The sequence below is a fragment of the Ammodytes marinus genome, assembly GCF_949987685.1.
Source record: "Ammodytes marinus genome assembly, chromosome: 5".
NCBI classification, from domain to species: domain Eukaryota; kingdom Metazoa; phylum Chordata; class Actinopteri; order Uranoscopiformes; family Ammodytidae; genus Ammodytes; species Ammodytes marinus.
In genome coordinates, this window is record NC_137234.1 from 14,817,788 (window position 1) to 14,843,485 (window position 25,698).

General features: G+C 42.0%; 1 protein-coding gene across 2 annotated transcripts; it reads right to left on the reverse strand.

Moving 5' to 3' along the window:
* Positions 1 to 478: 478 nt before the first annotated feature.
* dapk2b (death-associated protein kinase 2b) lies at positions 479 to 25,501 on the reverse strand. 2 transcript variants are annotated; one of them, XM_080027989.1, is made up of 12 exons: positions 25,376 to 25,501; positions 24,687 to 24,853; positions 15,495 to 15,716; positions 14,497 to 14,635; positions 13,027 to 13,156; positions 12,835 to 12,883; positions 12,712 to 12,738; positions 12,456 to 12,608; positions 6,971 to 7,016; positions 1,921 to 2,010; positions 1,718 to 1,798; positions 479 to 1,489 (listed from the first exon to the last, which is right to left on the reverse strand). In XM_080027989.1, exons 2-12 carry the CDS (start codon positions 24,761 to 24,763, stop codon positions 1,412 to 1,414), a joined length of 1,092 nt encoding a protein of 363 aa, XP_079884115.1. In that variant the 5' UTR covers positions 24,764 to 24,853; positions 25,376 to 25,501; the 3' UTR covers positions 479 to 1,411. The 2 variants fall into 2 exon arrangements, with proteins under 2 accessions (XP_079884115.1, XP_079884114.1); XM_080027988.1 differs by lacking the exons at positions 479 to 1,489; positions 1,718 to 1,798; positions 1,921 to 2,010 and adding exons at positions 3,297 to 3,309; positions 3,396 to 4,679.
* Between the last annotated feature and the right edge of the window lie 197 nt (positions 25,502 to 25,698).

The window sequence follows — 25,698 nt, forward strand, 5'->3', positions numbered from 1 at the left end:
GGCTCCTTTCTTACCATCTGCGTGGAGCTGACCTACATTGTGTCACTGCCAAAAATGTATTTAGTTCAGGTCAAATTATCCCCCCAATCTCCTTCGACTCAACTGGGCCCAAACAACAGTTCTGTTGTGGAACAAAAGTAATTCACCAGTGGCTGGAATATGAATCCGTAGAAGAGGGTGTTGATGTTCACAGAATTAATTATGTATTTAATTTCTTAATTTGGTTTGACAGGGACATTGGCTTTTGTACAGAACAAGCATCATTTTGTTGTGGGAGGTCTAAGGGAGTCATCTGAATGCTGATACACATTTCCAACTACTAAACCGACAAATGTTCTTTGCATTGACATCAAGGTTACATTTTATAATATGATTCCCCTAAAGGAAAAATAGAAAAGGTTTAATGGCACTACTTGTATTCAGAGATTAGATGGAGTCGTTGTTTTTTTTACTTTATAGAAACTCACAAGAAAATGGCAATGTTCCTTAATTTATTAAACAATATCTCAATTTACAAAACATACATGTAAACAGAAAAAATAAAACAGGGAGAGTTCCTTTTATTGAGCTATGATACATGTAAAACTGAAATGAAGACATTTGGCTGACACTTGTGTATAATACACCATACATTCAACAATGTATAGCAGGACTTAAACAATGATTTAAAAAACTCAACTGTGAAATTACAGTTATGTTTATATATAAATTATTTTTATACTGTCTTTATGAATGCATGAAAAGAAATGTAATTATTTACCCATGGACATAATTAATTTACAGTCACGTAAAATATCTTATGTAAACAGGTAAATTATTCCAATTTGGCAAATGAAGAGGTTAACAATAAACGTGTTTGCACAGACATTGCTGTGATTTAGGCAGAACAACATGTAAACATATGGTTATGAGGATATGCCAGCATCTTGTCATCCTACAGTGCTAAACACTTTTATCTGTCAATGCTTTAGATAAGAAACCCTTTTGTAAATCTCACCATGCAGCCCACACAATACAAATAAAGTAATCCAACTCGCTGTTGTTAAACAACAGCAGAGGTGCATTTAAGACTACAGTTAATAGAGTAAGCTGCCTTCATTCTTGAGTGGTTGTGTCAACACAGGTTTCTCAGCTCCTGTCAACAATAATCCAATTATATATTTTTATGCCAGAAAGGTAGCTCCAATATAGAAATAGGTAGAATGGCCGGTCTTACGTAGAGCTAGTTGTGTGGCTCACCAATACAAAACAAAGTTTCCTTGACCAATGAAAGTGCTGAATTCACAGCAGTTATTCATCTGATACTGTGGCTGATTCTTCAGCCAGCTGCAAAGTGTGCCTCGACAAGGTGCAGAGACACAGTTTTGCAACAGGGAACATCAACGACCACACTTGACGCAAGTTGTTGCTCTCAGGAAGTGCTGCTTCTCTTTCTGGTCCTCGGCCTCCTCTTCAGGACATCTTCCTCTTGGTCACTTTCACAATCCCTCTGAAATAATCAAGATGTTTGAGTTGAGAGACAGCTGTTAATTTGTCCATGTTGTGACAGGAGATGACAGTTCTATTAGCCCACAAAATGGAAATAATTGTTTAGATATTTTTTTGAAGGCAGTGTCCAAAATCTCTAGCACAACCAAATTGTCGAACTGTTGTTGTAAGTCCAGACTGAGCCATGGCTTACTATAATATTATTATATTAGCTTCACAACATTCTTACCCCATCCTGCACAGGGACCTTGTGTCCCTTCTTCATGATCCTTGTTAAGTGGTTGCAGAGTGACACGATTCTGAATGACAGCTGTTGAAACAGTCAAAAGCAAAGAGATTGAGTCCTGGAATCAATCAAGAGATACATTGTTTTATAGAACCCTGAGTGCTATAAGGACATCATTTAACTGTCATTCAAAGACGGTACTTCACCTTCCACCTGCGTCTGGCGTACTGTCTCCTAAAGTTCTCCAAGTTGACCACTGACAACCTCTTCACCATGGCCTGTCTGGTATTCAACGGCTGAAGAGACATAATGAAGGATGTAACAGCAGTGGAAGTGTCTATCATGTTAAAGGTGCACTATGCAGTTTCAGAGAATGGAGGTTTGTTTAGATTTGCAGAACCTACAGTTACTTTAACAAACACATTTACTTACATTCATTTTTAGTATTAATTAATTTAAAACTCAAAACATCATAAATAAAAAAAATATATTATTTTGAGAAACCTGGAACCAAAATTAAGACTACAATATGTTTGTAAAACCAAACGGTGGGCCCTGTTCCTGTAAACAACAACAACAACAACATCAACAACAACAACAGTGAAACAGTAACTTTTCAGGAAGCTTTCTAACTTCAAACAGTGTTCAGGTAATCCAATTATCCTTTTCTTTATTCAGTTATGAGAATATAGTTATTCTCATAAAATAAAAATGGTTTCACTTCTCTGAAACCCCCCAAAATAGTGGACCTTTAAAAATGTTCAAGCAAGTTAAAAACATTATGCTCAGGAACTGGTGTAAATTTGACATTATATTGTGGGGTGCAACTGTAAATATAGCGAGACTCTGATCACAAATAGCAAGGGAATACATAACAAGTGATGAACTTTTATTTCAGTTTAGACAACCATGGGAACTCTGAATAGGCGTGTAAATCTATTGAGAGGCTAAAAATCCTGATAAGGCGTTCAAACACGTGTGATCTTAACATAGATGTTGTTATTTCCTGTCAGCTCATAGAACATCTCCAAGAAAGAAAAAATAAGATTTTTTTTAAAAATAAATAAATAAATTCAAAGTGCACATTTGAATAAAATAGGATCATTACACATGTAAATGGATAACCATTGTAAAAAAACTGAACTAAAATCCATGTAAAGACAACAAAAATAGAAAGGAATTAATAAAACAACTTCTGATACATTCCACAGAAAATAAGTTGTTTTTATCCTATGCCTTTTTGTGGCCACAACACAGTAATTATTTTTTCTCTTTTCATTTCTTTAAGGCTACCAAACCCGCTTAAACAAACAAGAGCAGTGCAAGATTTAAATATTGTTCAATCATTTGTATCACTTCATTATGTAGAATAATGTCTAATATTGTACCATAGTCATGCTACTAGAAATGCTTAATTGCTTTCTGGCCGAGAGTTGGATGAGAATATTGAAACCATTCTCATATCTGTCCATTAAATACAAAGCGGCAGCCAAAAGGAGGTTAGTTTAGGACTGATGGCTGGAAAAAGGTCATTTGGAGGCATTTGGATAGCACCAGGGGGAGCGTACCTAGTTCCCCAGGTCCTATGTTCCCCTCTTTGTATGTGACTGGGGAACATAGGACCCTTTTTCTGAAAAAGGGTCCTATGTTCCCCATTCTGTTATTTTTTCCAACCCTCAACCTAACCCTAACCGGCAAATAGGTCTATGTGGGCCTACAGGCCCTAACCCTAATCCTGACCCTAACCCTAACCCTGTAATCTGCTGTAAAAAAAATGCGGAATTAAATCAGCGAAGGCTTATGTCATGCAATTCGGCAATTATGGAAATTATGGTGGAAAAAATAAGCCCTATCTAAATATTATTAGGACCCATTAAGGAATTGCGGGGAACATACCCTTTTTCAGAAAAAGGGTCCTATGTTCCCCAGTCGCAATACATACATAGGACCCTTTTCGGGAAAAACAGGGAACATGGGACCTGGGGAACATATAACCCAGGGAACATAGGGATGATCCCACGCTGGGCTAGCTGTTTTCCCCTGTTTACACTCTTTGTACTAAGCTAAGCTAACCGTCTCCTGCCTGGAGATTCGTATCAACTGTAGAGATTTGAAAGTGGTTTCCATCTTCTTATCTCACTCTCTGGCAAGAATGGCCAATGAGCAGATTTCACTGAAAACTATCGACTCCAAAACACAAACATTGGCAATAAAGAAACTGTAAAGACCACACAGGTATACATTCAAACATCTGTGTTGCTGGAAGAAAAACTAAAAATGTTTGAACATTTTAAATTTTCAAAAAAACATGTTAAGAATTTTAAAGATCAATTGGCTTGTCTCTTAATTAGCTGGACTCTGTTCGGGGCAGTTTGACATCGGGGCAGAGTTCTGCTCTACAGGACGGATGTAGCAGCTCCATCATCAAACCGTTGCTGCTGCTACTGCTGTGGAGGCTACTGCCAGCGTCAGCTCCCTCCGGATGCAGAGAGCTCACCACCTCCTGCAGCCACTGCAGCTCTGAGTTGAGCTCCAGCCTCAGCGCGTCCAGCTGACCTTGCCTCAGGCTGTACTTCACACTGATACTCTCCAGACTGACATCTATTGCCTTCACGTCCTCCTGCAGTAGCCTTCTGGTGGTCTCCACTTTACGGAACTCGTAGCGGACCTGGGACAGCTGCTTCCTGGCACTCTCAGTCTCGTCCTTGTACCAGGCCTCCTTGTGGTTGTAGACAGAGAGCAGTGCTTCTAAATCTCCCTGCAGACTGTGGCGGGCTCCTGCCACCTCTGACAGCCCAGTCTCCATCCGACTGACGTCCTCCAACACGTGGGCAAAACGCTCAAAGTTGGCATACGTGTTGTTCTGGGGCATGCTAGAGTGGGACTGGATGGTGTACTCCTTAAGACGCATGGTCTTCAGCTGCTCTGCTTTCTTGGTGCTGTCCTCTTCCATAGGCCCACAGGACTTCAGGCAGAATAGGGTGGAGGAAGGGACACACACTGAGTGAGAGGCTGTCTCATTGTTGCATCTTGAAACACACACACACACACACACACACACACATTGCGGGAGAGTATCCCAGCAGACGTTGCACCTCGGGATTAGTGTGTGGCCCATACAGCGAAAGCCCTGGCAAGGAAAGACCGCCCAGCTTCATGCTTGTATCCAAACAGGAGACGAAGACTCCACAGCAAAACACCATTGGCATGCATCGGAGCAGCTAATGTTGGAGTTGACTTCTTCAACATCGCAGGTTGTTAAAATATCCGTGCCGTTAGAAAAACACAATTAGTTAGATGTTTCAGGTCCATCACGTTCACTCAATTTCTAGACAAAATGAGCATTTCGGACTGCAAAACGCAGCTGTAAAAATATGTGTGATGCTCAGTGTCTTGATATGTGAGGGGTGAAAAACAAAATCCCCAGAGGCAAGGTGTGGTGCAGTGACAGAGACAATATGTAGAAATTGTGATGAAGTATGCATTGGACGAGCCAGAACACATAGACAAAAGTTAGTGGGTGTGAACCTTTTTAAGCCTAAAGTCAAAACTTGAATTGGAACATTTAAACGATGGATAAGACCAGGGCTGTACGCTTATTTTTTAAAGTGGTAGCACTGGTGCTAGCAAGCAAAAAAAATCAGTAGCACAAAAATAAATTTGGTAGCACACAAAGTATGATCGAAAACTTGCATAACCTTAACCCTTGCATTTCGCTCTAATTACCTTTGAGCATGTCATCTTGGTCTCATTTGAGATTCTCAATTAATATTATTTCCTAGTGTGTGCAGTAATAATTGTAGAAAAATTAATAGGGGTGCACTGATTGCAATTTAGACAAAATAATCTAACCTGCCAATTGCAATTTGGCAGGCTGTCGCACTAGTTAGGGTTGCCACCTTGGATTTAGGAAAAAAAGGGACACTTGAATGTTTGGGGCGGAGGGCTCGGCCATTATTAGGCTACCAGTTCAGACTGACCAGTGTAATGACCTATAATAACCATACACACCTACAGTGCTTTTTACAGTATAGGCTAAATAGGGAGACTGAGGTGGGTGGGGACCCTGGACCTTGTAGGGGGGCCCCGGAAGAAAAAAATGCAACCTTTTAAAGTAAAATTCATCAATCTGGTGCACTTTGAGAATAATATTGCATGCAACCATGCCCAGGGGCCCAAGGGCTCGGGGGGGGGGGGGGGGGGCCTAAGCCAGAAATACTGATAGTAACTTTAAATGTTGCATTGTCAAAGAGCTCAGTCACTCATGTCAATAACAGGGTCCAACAAGGAATAGCCTAAATATAAGGAAATAAATCATCATGGCCCCAACTAGGTGACAAATAGAAAAGCAAGTGCAAAACAAAAGCATTATTAGCTCTGTCTAAGGGGCTTCATGAGGGACAGCTAAGCCCCCCACACACAAACAGGAATAAGCTTGCTATGTGTAAATTCTATACTGTTCATGAAAAGTAGCTTTCCACCCTGTATATGTTGCAATGGGCCCCTCCATCATATAACATGAGTCTGCAGACCAATCTACTGTACTGTTTTCACAGTTGCAGAGTAAAGAGTGCCTGTTTAAGAAAAATAATGTTCCTTCTGCAGCTCAAGATTTGATTAAAATGTTCCTCTGCTCTGATGCATTTAACTTTAAAACGGTACAAAGAGTCTGGGCCCATTATCTCATAATCCGTCTATGAACCAACTGGTTTCCACAATCTTTTTTATTTTCGCGGGCAGCATGCACAAGCATTATTTATTAAAAAAAAAAAAAAAAAAAAGTGTGGGGCCCCACACAGGGTCTTGAAACGGGCCCCGAGATCGTTAAGACCGCCCCTGCCCGCCCGCCTCTCCGATGCAATAGCGGGCGCAACAAACTCCTCGGCCCGTGTGAGACGGCCTTAACTACTGAACGAAGGAAGGAAATCAAATGAGGTTTTGGCATTTTCCCCAAAAAACGGGTCACAGCTGGTGAAAAAAAGAGAACAATTCTGGGAAAAACGGGACGGGTGGCAACACTAGCACGAGTGCGATTGGAGTTGTATTCATCATCGCACGTGATCAATTTCAGTAGCAAATGCGATCAAAACTGTCGCACTGTACAGCCCTGGATAAGACACACACCTGTGATCTGTAATGCTACATCTGACACAAACTTTTCAACTTAGTTTCACTTGAAGCAGGCGGTACGGTGCTGACATTAGTTATGGAGAAAAACCAAAACATGCTACAATACATGTTTAATCGACAGCATACCTTTATCCAGTGATGGTTGAGGGCGTCTTGTATGGTCATCCGTTTTCTAAAATGATTGAAGAAAAAGAGGGGAAAAATGCAGCTGAGTAAATAAACCCTGAGAGTAACTCCATCAGACACTGAATGAGCGTGTTGAGCATTAGGACGCGAACCTCTCAGGAATAGGTTGGGACCAGGGATAGCTTTTACAGGAATATTTGGTATTAAACGGAGACACATGTTAAGCAACCCAGACCCAGGTTGTTCTCTGCATGTCTTTCCTCTCTCTACCCCATTTCATCTCGTTCTTTCCAAAACTGTCTAATAAAAAGCAAAAATGCCAAAAATTATCTTAAAAAAAGAAGAAAATACCATGTGGTACAAAGAAAGACATGTAACACACAGTGAATCAGCTTTTGGTCATTGGTTTAAGGCATACATACTGTTTATTTAGCTTATTTTATTCAGTTTATCACGTTGTGTACCAAAAAAACAAATGCACCTAAATCCCTGCTCTAGATCTCTGTGGACTAGTACCATTCTTATTTGGATCAGGCCTGCACATGTTAATGCGTGTAGGCTTTTTTTTCATAACTAAACCTCTCTAACGGTGCTAGGCTTTGTAGTGGTATTGTCAGGGCTTGACCTTTGGCCTTTCAGCTGTTCTGTCTGTTAATCCAATAACCACAACGACAGTTGTTCGAGTTTAGACTTTTACTGAACGTTAGCATATCACATGCACAACCATGGCCGTCGCCATTATTCACAGTCAGAGAACAGCAACTACGCTTGCCGCGCACGCGCAGTAGATAACATGCAACTTAACAATCTCCCCTTTTTCTTTAAAGAAAAACATTTTTTTTCAAAACTAAGAACATTTCAGTGTAACACTTTCCAAGAAATAGAACATTAACATAGGTTATCTTTTAAACCTACAACAGCTAAACAGGTTTGATTAAATGACACTTTTAATGACCAAACTCTGTGATGGTAGTCTATTGTCAAGTTCATTTAGCCTTTAAGATGCAGTACACCTTCGCTGAGGGCCCTCAGCAGACTTAGTGCAGAAGTCCCTGTCTTCGTCAAGCAGTTAGCAAGCTGTTCCTTGGTAGGTGACCACATGATCTGCTGAACAGCTCCAGAGTGCATGAGCTCCTTAATACTGCTGATTTCGAGGCGGAGTCTCTTTTCCGTGACAGATTTTGTAGACTTGACAGCATCGAGAAGGGAATGATTATCCGTTACACACACAATGGGCAAGTTGCTGTGTGTGCAGTCCCCAGTAGTAAGCTCTGAGTAGATAGTAGCTAGAAAAACTGCACTGTCAATCCCATCTGCAAGTGCCAATGTCTCTCCTGCTAACGTACTCCGTACCACTCTCCTGATGCGTTTTGACTGCCAGCATATTGGTGAGAACTTCCCATCTTCTCCCATAAGCATAATAAAATGTCCACCCTGTGTTCCTCCATCCGCGAGGTTCCCCATTGAGGAATCACTGAACACGACTAGTTTGAGGGAACAGTTTTCTCCCAAGTACTGAAACCTCAAGGTCACCTCTTCTGATTTTAGTTTTCTGATGAGTTTGTTTGCACAGTGCAGGGTTTGGACAGTGGCATGCTTTGTGTTAGATGCCAAGATGGATATGTCACACATAATGTCGGGTCTGCTCTGTCTTGCTACCCACAATATCTGGCCAATCTTTGATTTAAGCATGTCGAGCTCGATTTCTGTTAAAGGAGCCTCACGCTGTGTTGCTCTGGTGGGGTCCACAGGAATAGGTTGAAGACTTTTTATGTATGTACTTTGTTGGACTTGTATCTCATCCTTCAGGGAATGAACCTGCATTCCAATGTAGCTGAAGCTGTGGTGTTCTTCACGCCCAACTTGAAAAGCATCTTTCAATTGGGGGATGACAGCTGTGGAGAACGCATGTGAACCACCCCAGATAAAGTCATCCACATGAGCTGCAAGGACCCCCATTACATTACAGGAATCATCCAGCCAGTAGAATACTGCTGGATCAACTTTTGACACAGTAGCTCCCAACTGCTGCATAGTGTCTTTCACTCTATTGTACCAGTACAAAGAGGCATCTGTAAGGCCATAAACACACTTCTTTAACTTCCATACAGTTCCTTTGCTCTGTGCTTCTTGGGGTGGGCGAATGTGGACATTTCGGGTTAACTCTTTACCTTGTAAAAAGGCTGCTTTAATGTCCATGGAGTTCAGCTGCCATTTATTTTGACATATGACAGCCATGATCATCTTTAGAGATTCTGAAGCACATGTAGGCGAGTCTTTGGGAAGGTCTTGTGTGTTTCTTTCTTCAAAGCCTCTCGCAACTAGTCTGGCTTTAGGTACAATGCCATCAGGTGTTTCCTTGAGTGTGCACACCCATCTTGTTGAGATGCATTTCTGACCCTCATCTTTCACCTCTTCAAACACATCATTTTTTCTCCAGTTGCTGAGTTCATTGTGTTTGGCAGGTATAAAGGCGTCATCATCCACTATCAGTATGTCATCCTCAGTGTAATCAGTACATACCTTGGCATGCTCAGACTGAATAACATGAAGATCTTTCATTTGTCCTAAGTCAACTGACCTTGTTGTGCCTTCAGTTTCCTCGGGCTCACTGTACTGCACATTATAACAGTGTTTGTGTTTTCCAGTGGCCTTTCCTGCCCGGCTGAGAATTGTTCCAGTGTGGGTTTGGCCACTTTCATTGTCTGTGTATTGAACCAACTGTCCAGCTTTCAGCCTCAAGCCTTCACAAGTCGCGGTTGAGTTTATCCGCGACGTGACAGGTTGATCAAGATCACTCCCTCCAGGCTGTACTGATGCATGAGGGGGTTCAGTGTTATCCTCAGCATCAAGGTGTTCATCAATTGTAGGTGCCGCTTCCTGTAATTCATTGTCACTGTCATAGTTATGATCATTGAGTCCAATTGCTGGTGTCACTGTACGTTTTTCATTTTCAATTATTTGATCTCCCTTTTTATTTTCTTCCAGCTCTGGGTGATCCACTTTTCTGAGCCTAGACTGGTGCACTCGAATGTAGGTTCCCCCATGTCTGACGAAAATCACCACACCATCTTGGCCGATGACTACACCTGGACCTTTCCACTCGTTACAGTCTACTCTCTTATAGTATACTTTGTCCCCTGTTTCGTATCTGTCATCATTGGGCCGTAGTTGTTTGCGAAGGGCTCTTCGGATCCTCTCAGAGCTTTCAGCTTCTGTAAACGCTCTCCTCGTAGCATGTAATGTCGTGATGTGTTGGGCTACCCAAGTATTCAAACTTGTTTCCAGAGCTGGAGGCTTATCGGTAAGGATTGAAGGCAAATTTGGGTTCTGCCCAAACACTAGCTGGTAGGGGCTGTAACCATGTACATTGTGCATCGAGTTTTTTGCCATCAAGGCCCAATCTAGGGCTGTCTTCCAGTCACATTGGTTGTCTTTCTTCACCTTCAGCAAAATGTCAGTCAGAGTTTGATTATGCCTTTCCAGTAGGCCGTTGCTCCATGGGCTGTATGCTGCAGTGGTTTTCACTTCAATGTTAAATTTTTCAGCCATGTCCCTCATTTCTTCGTTGTTGAATTCACCTCCATTATCACTGAATAACCTGCGCGGAGGACCATGGATACTTATCCAGCAGTGAATAAATTGCTTCACTATTTCCCTGGGTTTTTTCGTGGTGATAACACTTCCTGCGCTGAAGCGTGTGAAGTGGTCGATAGCATGGAGATACCAAACTCCCGGTTCAAGCTCATGCAAGTCCACAGCAACAGTTTCATTGTAAGTTGAGGCCATTGGCAAACCCACCACTGGCTTGCGTTTTGGTTTGCTGTACCTGATGCATGTTTCACAGTTTTTTACAATGTCTCTGAGTATTGTGTTGCTTTCCTCATCATTATTACCTGCACAGGCCAGTAGTTTTTGTAGTCTTTCAACTGAAGCATGTCCAAATTGTTTATGCAGTTTCACCAGGACTGTCTTTTTTTCCTTTGTTGTCATGTTTTCTGTCACAGTGAGAACTTCATCCTCATCTTTTTGGGTCTCACTTTCCTCTGCATCACTGTCATCTCTCAAGTTCACACAATAATGTCCTGAAGATGTCAGTTCAAGCTTAACGGGTTGTTCAAACATTGTCGCTTTGTCATGCGCAATGTCCAAAACGGCACTTGCTCTTTTCAACGAAGTCTTGCTTAAAAGCATGGGTATATCTGCAGGGACAACTTCTGTTTCAATTTTGCATTTAGTCTGTCCTATCTTCGCTGGAATAATCACTTTCCTCGTGGAGTGGACCACTTTCCCATCACCAAATCTGAAAGGTCTAGCACTCTGTTTGTCATTAACTTTTTGTAACTCACTCTGTGGCAGTTCACGGATGTAATCATCAAGCCATTTTTCTCCACATACAGTTCTTGTACAGGCTGTGTCAATCACAGCTGATCCCAACGCCTCAACCATGAAGACTTCTGTGTCAGACAAAACGTTTGAAAACAAAGTAATGTTGCATTCTTCAACATCATTTTTTATCCCTTCATCTGTTGTAAGTTTTACATGTTCCTTTTTGTTTGGACAATCCTTTGCCCAGTGATAAGTGCTCTGACATATTGCACATCTAGATCTCCTCCCATGTTTGTCGAGTGGGTTTGTGCCCTGAACCACCGTTTGTAACTGTTGCAAGTTTGACCTACTCTCCCGTCTGCCTGTGTATCTTGTGTAGTAGGCAGCATCACTAGAATCTTCACTCATTCGCAGCGCACTGCTGCCCTCTTGCGGTGGTGTAACGTTATCGCCAAAAATTCTCTTCAAGGCTGATTTCATGTCGACGTAAGAGACGCTTGGGCAAGCTGTAAGCGCTAACTGTTTATCTTTCACATTAAGTCCCGCAGTATCCAGTAGCTTGAAGGCTAACACTGCATCTGGAAGCTCCATTTTAAACTTACGTAGCTTGTTGTAGCGATGTTCAAATTCGATGATGTAATCCACCATTGAAGTACTGCTTCCTCTAGCGATCCGGTCGAACTGTGTGTACGCCTCGTACTGCCGGTCCTTTTCTTCTTTCAAAAACACCGAGTCCAATTTAGTCAGAAGTGCAGTCATTCCCGTGTCGGAATTTAAGTCGCCAGCAGCAATTTCCAGAGCGCTAGCCTTGGCTCTCCCCTTTAGCGACAAGGTAACCGCCAAGGCTTGCTTCTTTTTATCCAGTTCGGTGACGAGTCTCCATATTTCGATCTCATTTTTCCAGCTTTCGTATGACGTCTTCTCGTCAAACGGTGGCGGAATTTTGTAATTCACAGCAGCAACCATCCTCTGCTACCAATGTTAATCCAATAACCACAACGACAGTTGTTCGAGTTTAGAATTTTACTGAACGTTAGCATATCACATGCACAACCATGGCCGTCGCCATTATTCACAGTCAGAGAACAGCAACTACGCTTGCCGCGCACGCGCAGTAGATAACATGCAACTTAACAATGTCAGTCCTCTCTCTTACCTCGTGTCCTTCTCCAGGAGCTGTCTGATAAAGCTCTTGGCCAGCTCACTCGTGTTGCTGAAGAGCTCTTCGTCGAAGTCGTAGTTCACGGCCGAGATGTTGCCCATCGTTTCCTGCTTCGTGTCTCCGAGGAAAGGTGACGCGCCGCTCAGACTGCAACAACAAAAACAACACGGACACTCAGTCGGACTGTCATAGACCATCTCTTAAGCTACTTTTAGATACAGACGCGTAATAGCAAATCATCCCAACTTACAGTATATACGTGATGACTCCAATGCTCCTGTTAAAGAAAAACAAGCCACTAGGTTAATCCAAAGTTATACACTGTTGTGTGGAGGGCAGCAGAGTCAGAGGTAATTGAAGGCTATAGTCTTACCACATGTCTGCCTCCAATCCCAGTTGCTCATAGTTGACTATCTCTGGAGCTGAAAAAAGACAAAAACAAACTCCTGTATGATATCACACACAGAGCCAGGGCGAAACACCATGCTTCCTCTGTTAAAAAAAACATATATATATTTTTTTAAATAAAATAGCCTATTGCAATAGCCCTTATTGCAACACTCACCAACAAATTCAGGCGTTCCAAAAATGTTTTTGAAATCTGCCCCAGGTTCTATTTTGTGTGCCAGTCCAAAGTCTATGAGTTTGATGCGGGGTAGAGGAACATTCCTGTCCAGCAGCATTATATTTTCAGGCTGAAGCGCAAAAGGAACAAAACAGAAAAGCATATCTGTTAGCACATTTCTGCTTACACCATGATTTGGGGCGACGCATAGAAAACACTGAGTAAAAACAAGTTACCTGGTCAAAGCTGCCTTTTGCGTAAGCATTAAAAAAAAAAAAAAAAAAACATTTCAACTGCCATAGACGTACTGATGGTGTGAAATATTAAAAGAACGACATCATCTCGAAAATGTTGCTTATTCACTTTTTTGCCAAGAGTTAAATACTCTGTCTGCACACTAAATATGAAGCGCCCACTAGCAGCCGACTAATTTAGCCTACTGTAGCTTGGCAAAAACGAGAAACAGCATGAAACAGCTAGCCTGGCGCTATCCAAAAGTAACACAATCTTTCGCACCTTTTAAACTATGCAACACTCACAACTTAACTTGTTAAACCCTGTATTTTCAATCCCTACAAAAGCCATGGTATAAAAATGGTGTTATGTGCTGGACTACAGTTGCCTGACAACCACGGAGACTAAAGTTACTGGTTCTAACCATAAAATAGCGGGAAAAATAGTGTGGAACACAAACCCTTAGAAAAAAAGCAACTTTTGTCATTTTAACCTCCTTTTTGTAAGGATTAAAGTAAACAAACAAGCCATTTTAAGTTCATTTATGAGCTTTAGAGGTGATGGTAGGTGGATTTTGTCACTTTGTTCAAAGCAACAGTAGGTTAGCAAGCTGCTATCAGAGCTTTATATTTAGCATAGAGACGTGATGGTGAAATTATTCTTCTTATCTAACTCACGGCAAAAAAAACCAATAAACAATTGCCTAACTTTTCCCTTGAAGCTGTAAAGTATAACTTTTGCAGGCTGACAAAGGATCAGACTGTGTTTCTCAAAATAGCCATTCTTCAATGTAAAGGTCAAACGAGTGCACAGATCTGTCACTGTGAACTGAGAGTCAAGGGCCGCTGGCAGGTTTGAATAGAGCCCTTCTCTGATTATTCTTATTAGTTAATTGCCAAACAAAAAGCCTGAAGTATGAACAGTAGCCGCGCCGCTACAGAAAAACAGGACAGCGACTATCTGAGAGAAGCGTGGGCGACACTGCTCTCTGAAAGGGAAGAGATAACCTTATGGTGTCTGTATCTGAGAGTCTGTATCTCGGCCACACAAAACAGGAAGGATGTGGGACCAAGAAAAGGCGAGCTTCATATTAGACACTTGCTATACAGCACATGTTATGTTCAATCTCGCATGTACATACAGTTCTGAAGCAGTGGAGGGTAAGGATTTTGTCTGCCATCGCCAGACAAATATTACTTTTCAACAAAACAATGCACAGATTGGAGCATCATGTACCTTCAGATCGAAATGTGTGATCCCCTTGGAGTGGAGGTACTGGACTCCATTTAGGATCTGTTTGATAAACTGAGTGGCCTCCTCTTCACTGAGAGATTCCTTCTGAGCCAGGAAATCGAACAGCTCTCCACCAGACACCCTGTAAAAGAAACACACACAAACACACACACACACACACACACACACACACACACACACACACACACACACACACACACTTGAGACTCATCCTGTGGGCTCAGATTATCTTTTGCATGGCCTCCTTGAAAGTTATCTAAAGTGAATTCTCAGGATTTGGATGCAGTGGTTAAGGATGCTTTAGACACCTTTATGTTTGTTTGTGTTTGTCAGCCTGTCCTACTTATTATTCGCTGTAGCCTACTTATCAATTTGTCATATACAATTCTTGGAAAGCTACTGAAAAGTGGTATAAAGCTTCCTTTGAGAGGCTGGCGGCCCATAATGAATGACCGAACGGAATGAAGGACAGTGTGTAAACCTGAACCTAACACTGTTCTGACAGTCAATTCAGACTCCTTTTGATTGGACTGAGCTTTCATTTGGTCCTAATTGTTCTCTCGATGTTCCCAGGCACTCGCTGGACCCAGGCTGGGCAATTTGAGGCCCCCTTTTCAACACACGCCTTATTGACTCTGTGAGAGACATTCTGTTTTTTCTGGGCACACGTCATCCTTGTAAAGGTTTTTTTCAGCAAACACAGGTTCAATGAACAATCTTATGTACACAGAAATAAGCTGGCAGACACAACTTTACAGGCACTGAAGTGAAACATTCAAAGGACTGTTGAAATTATTGCTTCTTCATTTAAACAGAATACCATGCACTATGCTAGGTAGCCTCATTTGAAATACAAAAAGATTTTGTGTAGTTGTTTGGAAGTTTCTTTTAGGGTTCAACACTTTGAGTCATGAACACACACTCCATTATTTTGACTGTGCTCATATTGGGATGCAATGTTGAATCATGAGGTGACTCACAGTTCGAGGATGAGCACCACGTCCGTGCGATTCTCGTACACGTCATGTAGCGCTACAATGTTGGCGTGCTGGATCTGCTGCAGGATGTTCACCTCCCTCTCGATCTCCTCTCTCCTCACACCGCGTCTGCTGGCCCGACTCTGCCGCTTCTTGATGAACTTGGCTGCGTATTCGGTGCCCGTGCTCTTCTCTACACAGCGTTTGACGATGGCAAACTGCCCACTGCCCAGACACAAAGAAACAAGACCCTTACATTACTTAATATTAAGCACTTTATTACTGTGTTGTTAAATGGCACAGTTGATTCAAATCTGCGTGTTATGTGTTGTCATGTGTCTCTCATATAATGAGTGTACTATAACAGGTATAGTGTTTGAAGTCTTCTAAAGTCTCAACAAAAAAACAACAGGATATAGCAAAGGGGTGAAGACAAAAGTCAGGGAGGAAGCCGTGTGTCACAACTATCTATGGTCACAACCAGCTGAAATATTGAGTCCATCATTTCCCGTTTCCCCTCCAGACAGAGAACAATCAGACACGATGCTGGTAGTGTGGACAGCAATGCCGTCCTCCCACTCCAGCGACCATCCTGCCAAGTTTCTAGCCATCCAAAAGAGATTCATACAATGAAAATATGACAAAAACTCTAAATATTTCACAACATAGATGTGGACTGGAGACATCTCTCATTGTGCTCTTGTGTTGCATGCCGCAGCCTGCGGACAAGTGCTGATGGCATCTAGTTGGTGTAGTGTAAATCCTTAGCTTGACTAGCCTTATATAGGCACGGGTGGTTCCATCTGTTAACCTACTGTCACTCTCCCCTTACACAACTACAGTGTCATTTGTCTTATAATTGACCCAGTGACAGACTGAATGAGAAGTGGGAGAACATTTTCCATAACTGTTGTCCAGTTTAATATATGTTGTGAGTCTCCAATGGCTTTATCAGTCCAGCACTTGACTAAGCCTGCTGCTTTACACTGCTTCCTGCTGCAGTGGGCTGACCTGCCCACTCTATACATTCAGAGTCTGAAAACAAGCCTCACAGTGTGATGGCAGAACTGGCAAAGAGTCTCTGAGTGGGGAAGATGAGGGCTATCTTTGAAAAGGCAGAAGAGGAACGCTCAGTCAAGTATGCACAAAGAATAGTGAAAAAAGGACGATTGGATGAAATATGATAAGGCTTGTTGACACTGTAACTTTGGGAATTCTTCAATGCAAGAGAGAAACATTGTATTTTTAGACACCATGAGAGAACACACAGAGGGAAGAAACAGATAATAACTGGCAGGCATTTCATATGTTTGGGACATAACTGTCCACACAGAGATTCTAGGGTGGCTGAGAGGCTGTCCAGTCTGTGTCTACTATCATCATTGTGTCTAGTGGGCTATGAATAGCCCAACCCACAGGCTCATTCTACACCTGCCACATCTGCTGCTGATGCTGTATTCCCATATGGTGTGTAGGCTAAGGACTGTGAAACCTAATGAGGAAAATAGCTATTTGTTATATTGGGTTATATAAATAAAGACTGATTTGATTTGAAGGGGGATAAGCATGCAGAGGAAAGAGAAGGAGTGGAAAGAAGAAGTGAGTGCTAGAAGGAGCGGCTTGATTAAAAAATGTACAAAAAAAACGTATGGATTCACACAGTGCTCCTGCCACACTCATTTCACACGGCAGTTTACGCTTTCAAAAGAGCGCTTACCCAGTGATGGCGCCAGCTCATTGCAAAACAAATAAACAGATTAGAAAAAAAAAGTCTTCTTCATCTTTGTTATATAAAGCAACCCTAATGACTCTTTATCCTTCCCTGAATGGCATCGATGTGGGGCCGTCACTTCAGTGTGTTCTTTTCGAGGCACATCCTGTCCAGTGCTTGCACATCTCCTCTACAATCACATCTGGGAGCAGCGCCACTGAACACATTGAGCTAAAACCTTATGGTTACCTCACTAAAAAAACAACAGTAACTGAGGTACTCTCAGTACACCACACAAGCCAGGATCTCACAATGACGTTTACACAAGGACGTGGTACTCATGTTACGTATGACTTCTGAGGTCTTCAAAGAGTCACGCATACAAGAAAATGAAAAGCAGCTATAGGGCAGGTGGGGCTCTGAAGCATAGCAGCAGCCTGCAACCTCAAGTTCCTTTTATCTATTCAATTGATGGGACATTTCCAACCCTGAGACATCCCCAGAGGCAGACCCAGTTAGAACTGCCTACGATTGTGTGTGAACTGAGGAGGAGTAGGCTAAGCCACTCGACGAATTCCACTTGCAAAAACAGTCATGAATTACCCAGAGGGGAGGATCTGTCACGTGGCAGGCAGGAGCACGCCTGTGAAGCAAGACTGAGCAGAATCAAGACTGAGCAGAATCAACCCCTCGCGGTGATTGCTGTATAGCCCCAAATGAAAGAGATTGTGCACCACTGAAGTGTTGTTACGAAGTGTAGGGTAACAGCGGAGGGAGCAGTGATTCTGGTATTCCACAACGGGCCGGGCGTGCCAGTAGTCTTAAGTCTACTAAGCCCACCAGTGGGGCCGAAAGTACCATCTCCCTGCAGAGTTTCCAATTCCAACAGCTGAAGGTCATTATCCACAGCCAAGGTTGGAGGAGTGCTCGGACAAGTGGCGCCGACCCAATATTTAAACACATTTCTCAACTGAGCAACCTCGGGGGCGGCGAGACAAAGACTAGCCAGATTCATAATTGACCAAGCCCTGCCTGTCACCACCACCCCTATCATCTGTTAAAACCGAATGTGAAGGAGAGGAAGCCCAACCTTCTGCATTATCGCTCATCACTGCAGTTAATATAATTTCTGTTGTGTAAGCTGTAACAAATGTTTGAAAACCAAAGAAAAATCTTTCAGCGTTTTCATCTGCTGTTATTATGACATCTCTGAACATTTATGCCCATGAAGTGTTCATGATATTTTAGATGCCCTTTTGTTTAAAAGCCGTCCAATCTCATCAAATCCTCTAGCAGGGACATAGGCGATGAGTGTCTGACAGTAAACATGATGACCCCTGTCAAACAGTAATTCCAGGAACAACCAAGAAGTCAACATAGAATTCTGTTTGTGAGGCAGCACTGTACAAACATTTTTCAACCATGTCAACAGCTGTGGTGTCTGTTCCTCAGAGCTGAGTAAACGCATTCTTGTCCAGCTCTTGCACCATGCATACCTACTGTCCGTGCTATAGATACTTGGTGTACAGTAAATCCCTTTGAGAAATTCAAGCACTTTACTATGTTCATCATCCAGCAGCACCTGTCTGCCTCGCGTTGGCCAGCTCTTTTCGATTCAACGCGTGAGTCCTTACAGTAAGTGCCCTCCCTGCATCCTCTCCACAAACAAAAACTTCTGCAAACTGAAACAACTTCTCTAGTTCATTTCCTTCTGCACAAGTGCATGTGCTATATTTCTAGAAATTACAAATATAGTAGTGCCCAGAAAGACATTGGTGTGGTGTGCAGGGGCAGAAAGTGGGATGGCTTTCTAGGGCCCAGCCACTTTGGGGGCCCTTGGTCTTTGGAAGCCAAGAACCTAACTAATGCTGGGTTTACACTAGAGGACTTTTAAAAGACTTTGAAAAGACTGAAGACTGAAACCTACGGTGGCACTGAGCATTCACCAAATAAAAAAAAGTTTCACAGCTAATGTAGCCGTTAGCACACTCAGGATCTCGTAATTACGAGATAAGTATCTCGTAATTACGAGATAAGGATCTCCTGAGTGTGCTAACGGCTACATTAGCATTTGGTTAAATTATATGCATTTTGTTCATTATGAGCCACCGGAGCCACCGTACTGTGTTGCCTCATCCAATCAGAATGCCCGGTGGGCTAGTTCACTTTTACCTCCTGTTTGTTACTGTATCGGAGCGCAGTTTTATTGAATGCTTTGATTAAATGCAGTCGTTTAAACTCGGTGACTCATACAAGCACATAAGAACGTTCTACAAGGAGGGCATGACAATGCGTATAGCCATGTCAATTTTGCCAGATATGCAGTCACTGGGACTGTTCAGGAGAAAAGCCCAGTCGGACCTCAGCAGCTGATCACGGGCGTAAAGCCGAAAGTCTGTCCCTCAGTATAGGCTACCCGATGCGATCGCTGATTAATGAATGAACAGTCAAAACATATTTAAAATAATTGTATTGATTATGGGGCCCATTGTAGTCCGGAAACCAAGGCAATTACCTACGTTTGCCCATGGCTAGGTTCACCTCGTCTGCAAACAAACACACAAACAGACACACACACACAGACACACACTATAAGTTTGGCACGACACCGGAACCGCAACCACTAAATTGCTAAATCAACATTTAGGCCATTATTCTCATAGGCCTACTTGATATCCTGGTCATGGATTGTGTGTAAAAATAGAGTAAAGTGTGCTTTTAGGGCAGGAATAAAAGACGATAAGGTCGGACAGAGTCGTTGCCGTCCTGCAGCCAGCCAACCATCGTTATTGATGAATGAGAGGGGCGATCCTTATCTCGTAATTACGAGATTCTTATCTCGTAGATCTTTTCTCGTAATTACGAGATCCTGAGTGTGCTAACGGCTACATTAGCTGTGAAACTTTTTTTTATTTGGTGAATGCTCAGCGCCACCGTAGAAACCCTCTTACATCTAAAGACAATCAACTCACACCTGAAGACAAACTAGTCATTAGTTTTCAGTCACAGAGTGAGATTTTGAAAAGACAGGGGGTCTCATATTGCAAGACAACAACTAGATTCCTTTTGAGATAAATATTATTTCCGCAAACGCAATTGTGATTATTTAATTTAAAAAAAGTGAATTCAATATTCCGAGCGAGGGACTTCCTTTAGTTATTTGACCAGCTTTATTTGCTGATCTCATCCCCCAATAACTTTAACTCCTAACCCTAAATTTGACGGTAAAGTGTTAAGGTTTGCGCGGCTGTCAGCCTGGTTCTCCAGCCGAGGCTGCTAGGAAAAAGTGTCCGAAATAAGTGCCTCACAGGCGGACACAAGTCGCAACTAATGCCGCTCCTCCTGTGTCGTGCTTGGTGCATGCGAGAGTGTGACAGTGTTTACGTAATTTTGCTTGAGCCAACCCTTTAAGACTAACGATAATATCAAACCTGTTTGATAATGTCGGAACGTCAAGACGGGAAGAGGACTGGCTGAAATCTGGTCGGAAGACCACCATACACCAAACGACTGAGATTACGGGCGTTCGCCACAACTCCAGCACGTGATTTCAGTCCGACATTGGAAGATTGTCTGCGACTGTCAAATCGCGTGAAAAGTTGTGTAGTGTAAACCCAGCATAAGATAAATATCTAAAAATAAAGTTTATCTATTCAAAGTTGGGTGTTTACACAGAGCCGCGGCTCCGCTTACGGCCATTTAAAAAGCAGTAGAAAAGCAGAAATGTTCAAAATGTTTCAGATTGAGAACAGTGGAGTGTAACTGTTTCAAACGTAATCCATCCTATAAACCCTTTGTGTGCCAAATGGTGACAAGATTGGGTTTTGATATTAAACAGTTTTGTCTGGATTATATTTTGTCGTCGTTCCACATGTACATGCTACTTGTGTCTGGGTGTGGTTGTGAAAAGTATTTGGACCTTTTATTTGAAAAAACAGCTTGGGTACCTTTTGTAGTTCTTCTACATTCTTATAAAGAGGACAGGCTAGTTACTCTGTCATTGTCCTGAGTCTACAAACAAAGTTTAAATTCTCTCTCCCCATAACGTACATTTTTGTGAAAAAGAATTTCCCTTTGTGGACTATAAATCCTAAAGGCTTTGACATAAGTCTTCAGGTTGACACGGCCAGCCAGGTCTGACAAGTTTTTCACAAACCTGGCCAATTGACCAACCAGCCGGGTCATACCACAATGAAGCTGACGAGCAGCATCATCCTGTTTTAATTATTTCCGTAACCACCAAGATCCTGCTTTCTGTATTGTTTCTAAAAATTAAAAATTAAAATAGACTTAACAAGATCTTAATGCAAAGAAAGATACAAGGCACAAATAAGTTGTAAATAACTGAAGGAACAGATTTGTGTTCAAAGATTAAGAACTTTTTTGTGATGATTTCAGTAATGTTTTCAGTAATTTTGCAGTGATGAGAGCAGAATGAACTAAGCCTAAATGTTGCAACCAAACATAGGCCAACTTTATAGTTTTGAGGGTAAGTTGGTTTGGTTATTCATGTAGAGCCTTTTTTTCTTTTGTGTGTGAAGAATTTGTTGTTGATGTTCATTTTTAAGCGTTATTTATTTCAACAATACCACCAAAAGATTTCAAATGATTTATTGTCATGTGCAGAAATACAAAAAAGTGTAATATTTGGTGCTGTCAATTAGTGTAAAACTAGTAGCATAGAAAATGTGCAAATTGTGAAAACCTTTAGTTTGCTTTAGTGAATGAATACTAAAGAAGAGCAATGTCTCTGTGTGATGTGATTATTTTGCATTGACTGGAGGTTTTCAGGGGCCCAGCAATTTATGTGGGCAGGCCTGGTGGTGTGTAATGACCTTTACAGTTAAATTTAAAAACAGGAGTCACAGACATGCCAGCGGTTTTGTGAGGCTATATTTTGGAGGACAGTGAGGCTTTCAACTAAATGCTAACTTGAACATGCTCACAGTGACAATGCTAACATGCTCATATTTGAGAACCATGTTTACTGTCTTGACATGTTAGTACACAGCCATTACCTAAACAGCTCTAAGATAAAAGTTAAGGCTAATTTTGTTAGCTCTGCAGGAATGTGGCCGTAAATCACAAATCGTAACTTTGACCTGATAGTCGCAAAAATTGAAACAATTTTACAAAATTATTGTAATTCATCCTAGGGGTGGACATGAATGTGTGACAAGAATTTCAGAGCAATCCATCCATCCATCCAACCAACCAAGAGCAACCCAACTATAGGCTAAAAAGGTTCTGGGTTAAAGAGGCTAGTGGGACATATCCACTAGGATGTCAGTACAGTATTTACAGATTACAAAATCAGGAGGAAGTTGACAAGTCTTCACGAACATGTTAAGACAATGGCTCTTCCTGTCCAATAGTGCATCCTGTGAATTTTTGTCGTTGCTGAGTGATGACTAAGATGATGTTTAACAAGTGTTTCAAAATAGTTCAAGGCCATCACAGTATCGGCATCTAGCAAAGGCAAAGATGAAGGTATAAAAGTTCTGTCTGTGGTACATCCAAACATAGACTAGAATGAACTTGTTGACAGGTAGGACTAGTTTTCATATAGTCCACTATGTGCACAGAAGCTCTCGTTCTCAGCCTTGCTCTGAACTGTAACAGCTCACCACCGTCTCACCAGCCTCATTGCAGGACTAGCGGCAGCTGTTGGCTAGCACTGTGACACTTCCCACTCTATGTCATCATCAGTGTAATAATCACTCAGACGGAAAGACAGTTGTCAGTAAATGCCTCATACATCTCAAGTAAAGGGTTGTTTCACGGATAGGTTTACCAAAAAACTCCCCATCAGAAGTGGAAAGAAACATTGAGTACAACTGTGTGGGGCCCCGTGACATTCAAACCTGTCAATAGGGAGGACAGTATGATGAATTGATTTTCCTGTGGCCAATGGCTCAATAGTTCCTAGAGCACAGAACATCTTAAATACTCCACGCAAATAGCTTTTCTTTTGGCCCCCCTTGTCAAATTTCCCCACCCTCTTGAGATGACGATTGAGTAATAATTCCACTGTGATGAATAGTGGATGAATAGTGGAGAGATCTGAACCCATGAGGCTCTCGCAATCTGTGAGCAGGGTGGGCCGCATCCTGCACAAAAATCACTAGAAAGTAATCTCTCACAGAGACAGAATAACTGCAAGAGAAAATCAAGCTGCTGATCTGTGTGATCGAATGATCTGGCATGTTCTGTCTCTGAGAAGAGCATGGCCTGTTTTCCACCACAAAAGCCTGAAGTTTCTATGTCTTGTACGAGAGTGGCACAGCTGACTCCTCAACCACAACCACGTTTCATACGCCTTTCATTTACAAGTATCACTCACCAAGAAGCCACCCTTTACAAAAGATTGAAAATATTAAAACATCAGAGAGAGACTGAATTTATAATTCCCTATCAGTGTAATAAAAATAAGTTTTGATTTCCCAGTTTGTGACCAGTATGACACTCCAGGAGCCTACCTACTGATGATATTTTATGATAAAAGTCCAGGTGTTCTGCAGCTCTTTTCCAGAAAGTAAGCCATTAAATGGCTGTTCTTATAAATAGCGTATTGCCAATCTTAGAAAGCACAAGTGGATACTTATTTACCATTAATGAAGCATAAGTATCAAGGGTGCCTCATTGAAGAGAATTGCCTGTTTGTCCTGATAATATTTAATCTTTTAATTTGCAGGTTCATTTGAATACTTTGAGTGAATATTTGAGGAATCTCAATGTAAAATCTAATGAAAGTGTGACTGCCAGCCACAAAAGCCCTGCCTGCTGATGTATAGGTTGCAGCTGGAACACACATTTCACCACCAGGTCCTGGTTTGACCTGTCAGGGTGTGTCGAAGCAGCTGTACAGTAAGTGGCCAGCATTTACTGGGATATAGCGTCTATTTTGACAAGCGGTAAAAGGTCAGAGGTCAGACAGTGTCCTTCCACACCCTCTCTATCTGTTAGCAAGTGGTGCACATGCCCAAGCTGCCCTTCAGTGCAAAATGGATTTGTAGCTTCCTCAATCCATATTGCACCCTGCCAAGTTCCTTAAATTAATTTCCCCTATGGGACACATGTTTCCTTGATGTCTGCTCTTGTACTCTCCTCCTCAACATCCACCTCCATCACATCCTCCCACCACCCAAAATGTGAATAAATTGAACTTCTGATTCTCTCTGCTAGATTGAACATATTGTACCCAAACACATTTTGTTTTTTCTTGGAGAGCGGTTACCTTGGATACTTTATCGCTCGCTGTAAACTTCAGCCTACTTAACCACAGAGACACTCCCCAGATTCAAGCTTAAACAGGCCAGCTGTTTGCATACCTACGTACATACATGAGGATCATTATCAATGCATCCAAAGGCGTGCAGCAGGCCAAAGCTGAGTCACACTGACTCACAAAAGTAAAGAGAGGGTCAATTCTTCATGAGCTCCCTTTACTGTAGGTTCATTTGGCAGCTATAGAATACACTCACCTTCCTAGTGCTTCTCCCATTTCATAGAAATCCTCCACATTTTGTTGCTTGAACACCGCCATGCCAGGCGTCTTCATTGATGTAGTTTATCTCCTTTGATATGCACAGCTAAAGCCTGTCGGTTTGTCTATCCGGTGTTCCTTAATCCTTTCTCCACAAGTCCAACCCTGCAGATACAAACAGGTGTTGATTTTTGACTGGAGCGATGAAAATGGTTACTGCATGTTCTAGCTTGCTGTATAGCATTCCATAACACAGTTGTACCTACTTTCACCTGCCTGTTGAGAAAGCCCTAAACTTTAGAACTTGACACAAGGACATAACAAACTCATACAATTTTGCTGTGTGATTATCAAAGGATTACAAATGAAAAGAAAAGAGGATAATTAAGGCAGGATATCGGTGAAGTTTTCTGTTGTTGTGAAACTTTTGCCTGCAGCAAAATGATCTAATATGGGCAGCAAAGAAATACACTTTGTAACCATTAAAAATTACTTTTTTTGTTACTGCTTTGAATAAGAATTTAGCAATAGAAATGTTACATATTTTGTACACTGTAAGAGTGAACACTCATATGTTCATGCAACAATGTGAAGACAGAAATACCACAAACTTCCTTTCTGGTTAAGTTTCATGTCACACTATAAGTGGCTCCACAAACTGACTGCAATCAAAGCCTTTTATCTTACCTTCTCTCAGAAGCAGAGCTGATGACAATCTTGCATGGGTTTCCACATCGCCTACAGCTGATCTGGTCTCCACATGGCTGCACTTCAGACACAATAACTGATCCCTTTAGCGTCTCTGTTGTTCTCTGTCACTTATGGCAGCACCATCTGGTTTTTGTATCTGCACAAAGTCCCTCCCCCTGATGGCTCTATTATGAAACTGCAGCATGAGAGAAAGTCTATCAATAACCATGACCGACAAGTGTGATGTTTATTCATGAATTTAAGGAAGTACAAATTACTACAGAGAGCTTGTTTTTTTCCTTTTTTTCTTCTTCCAATGA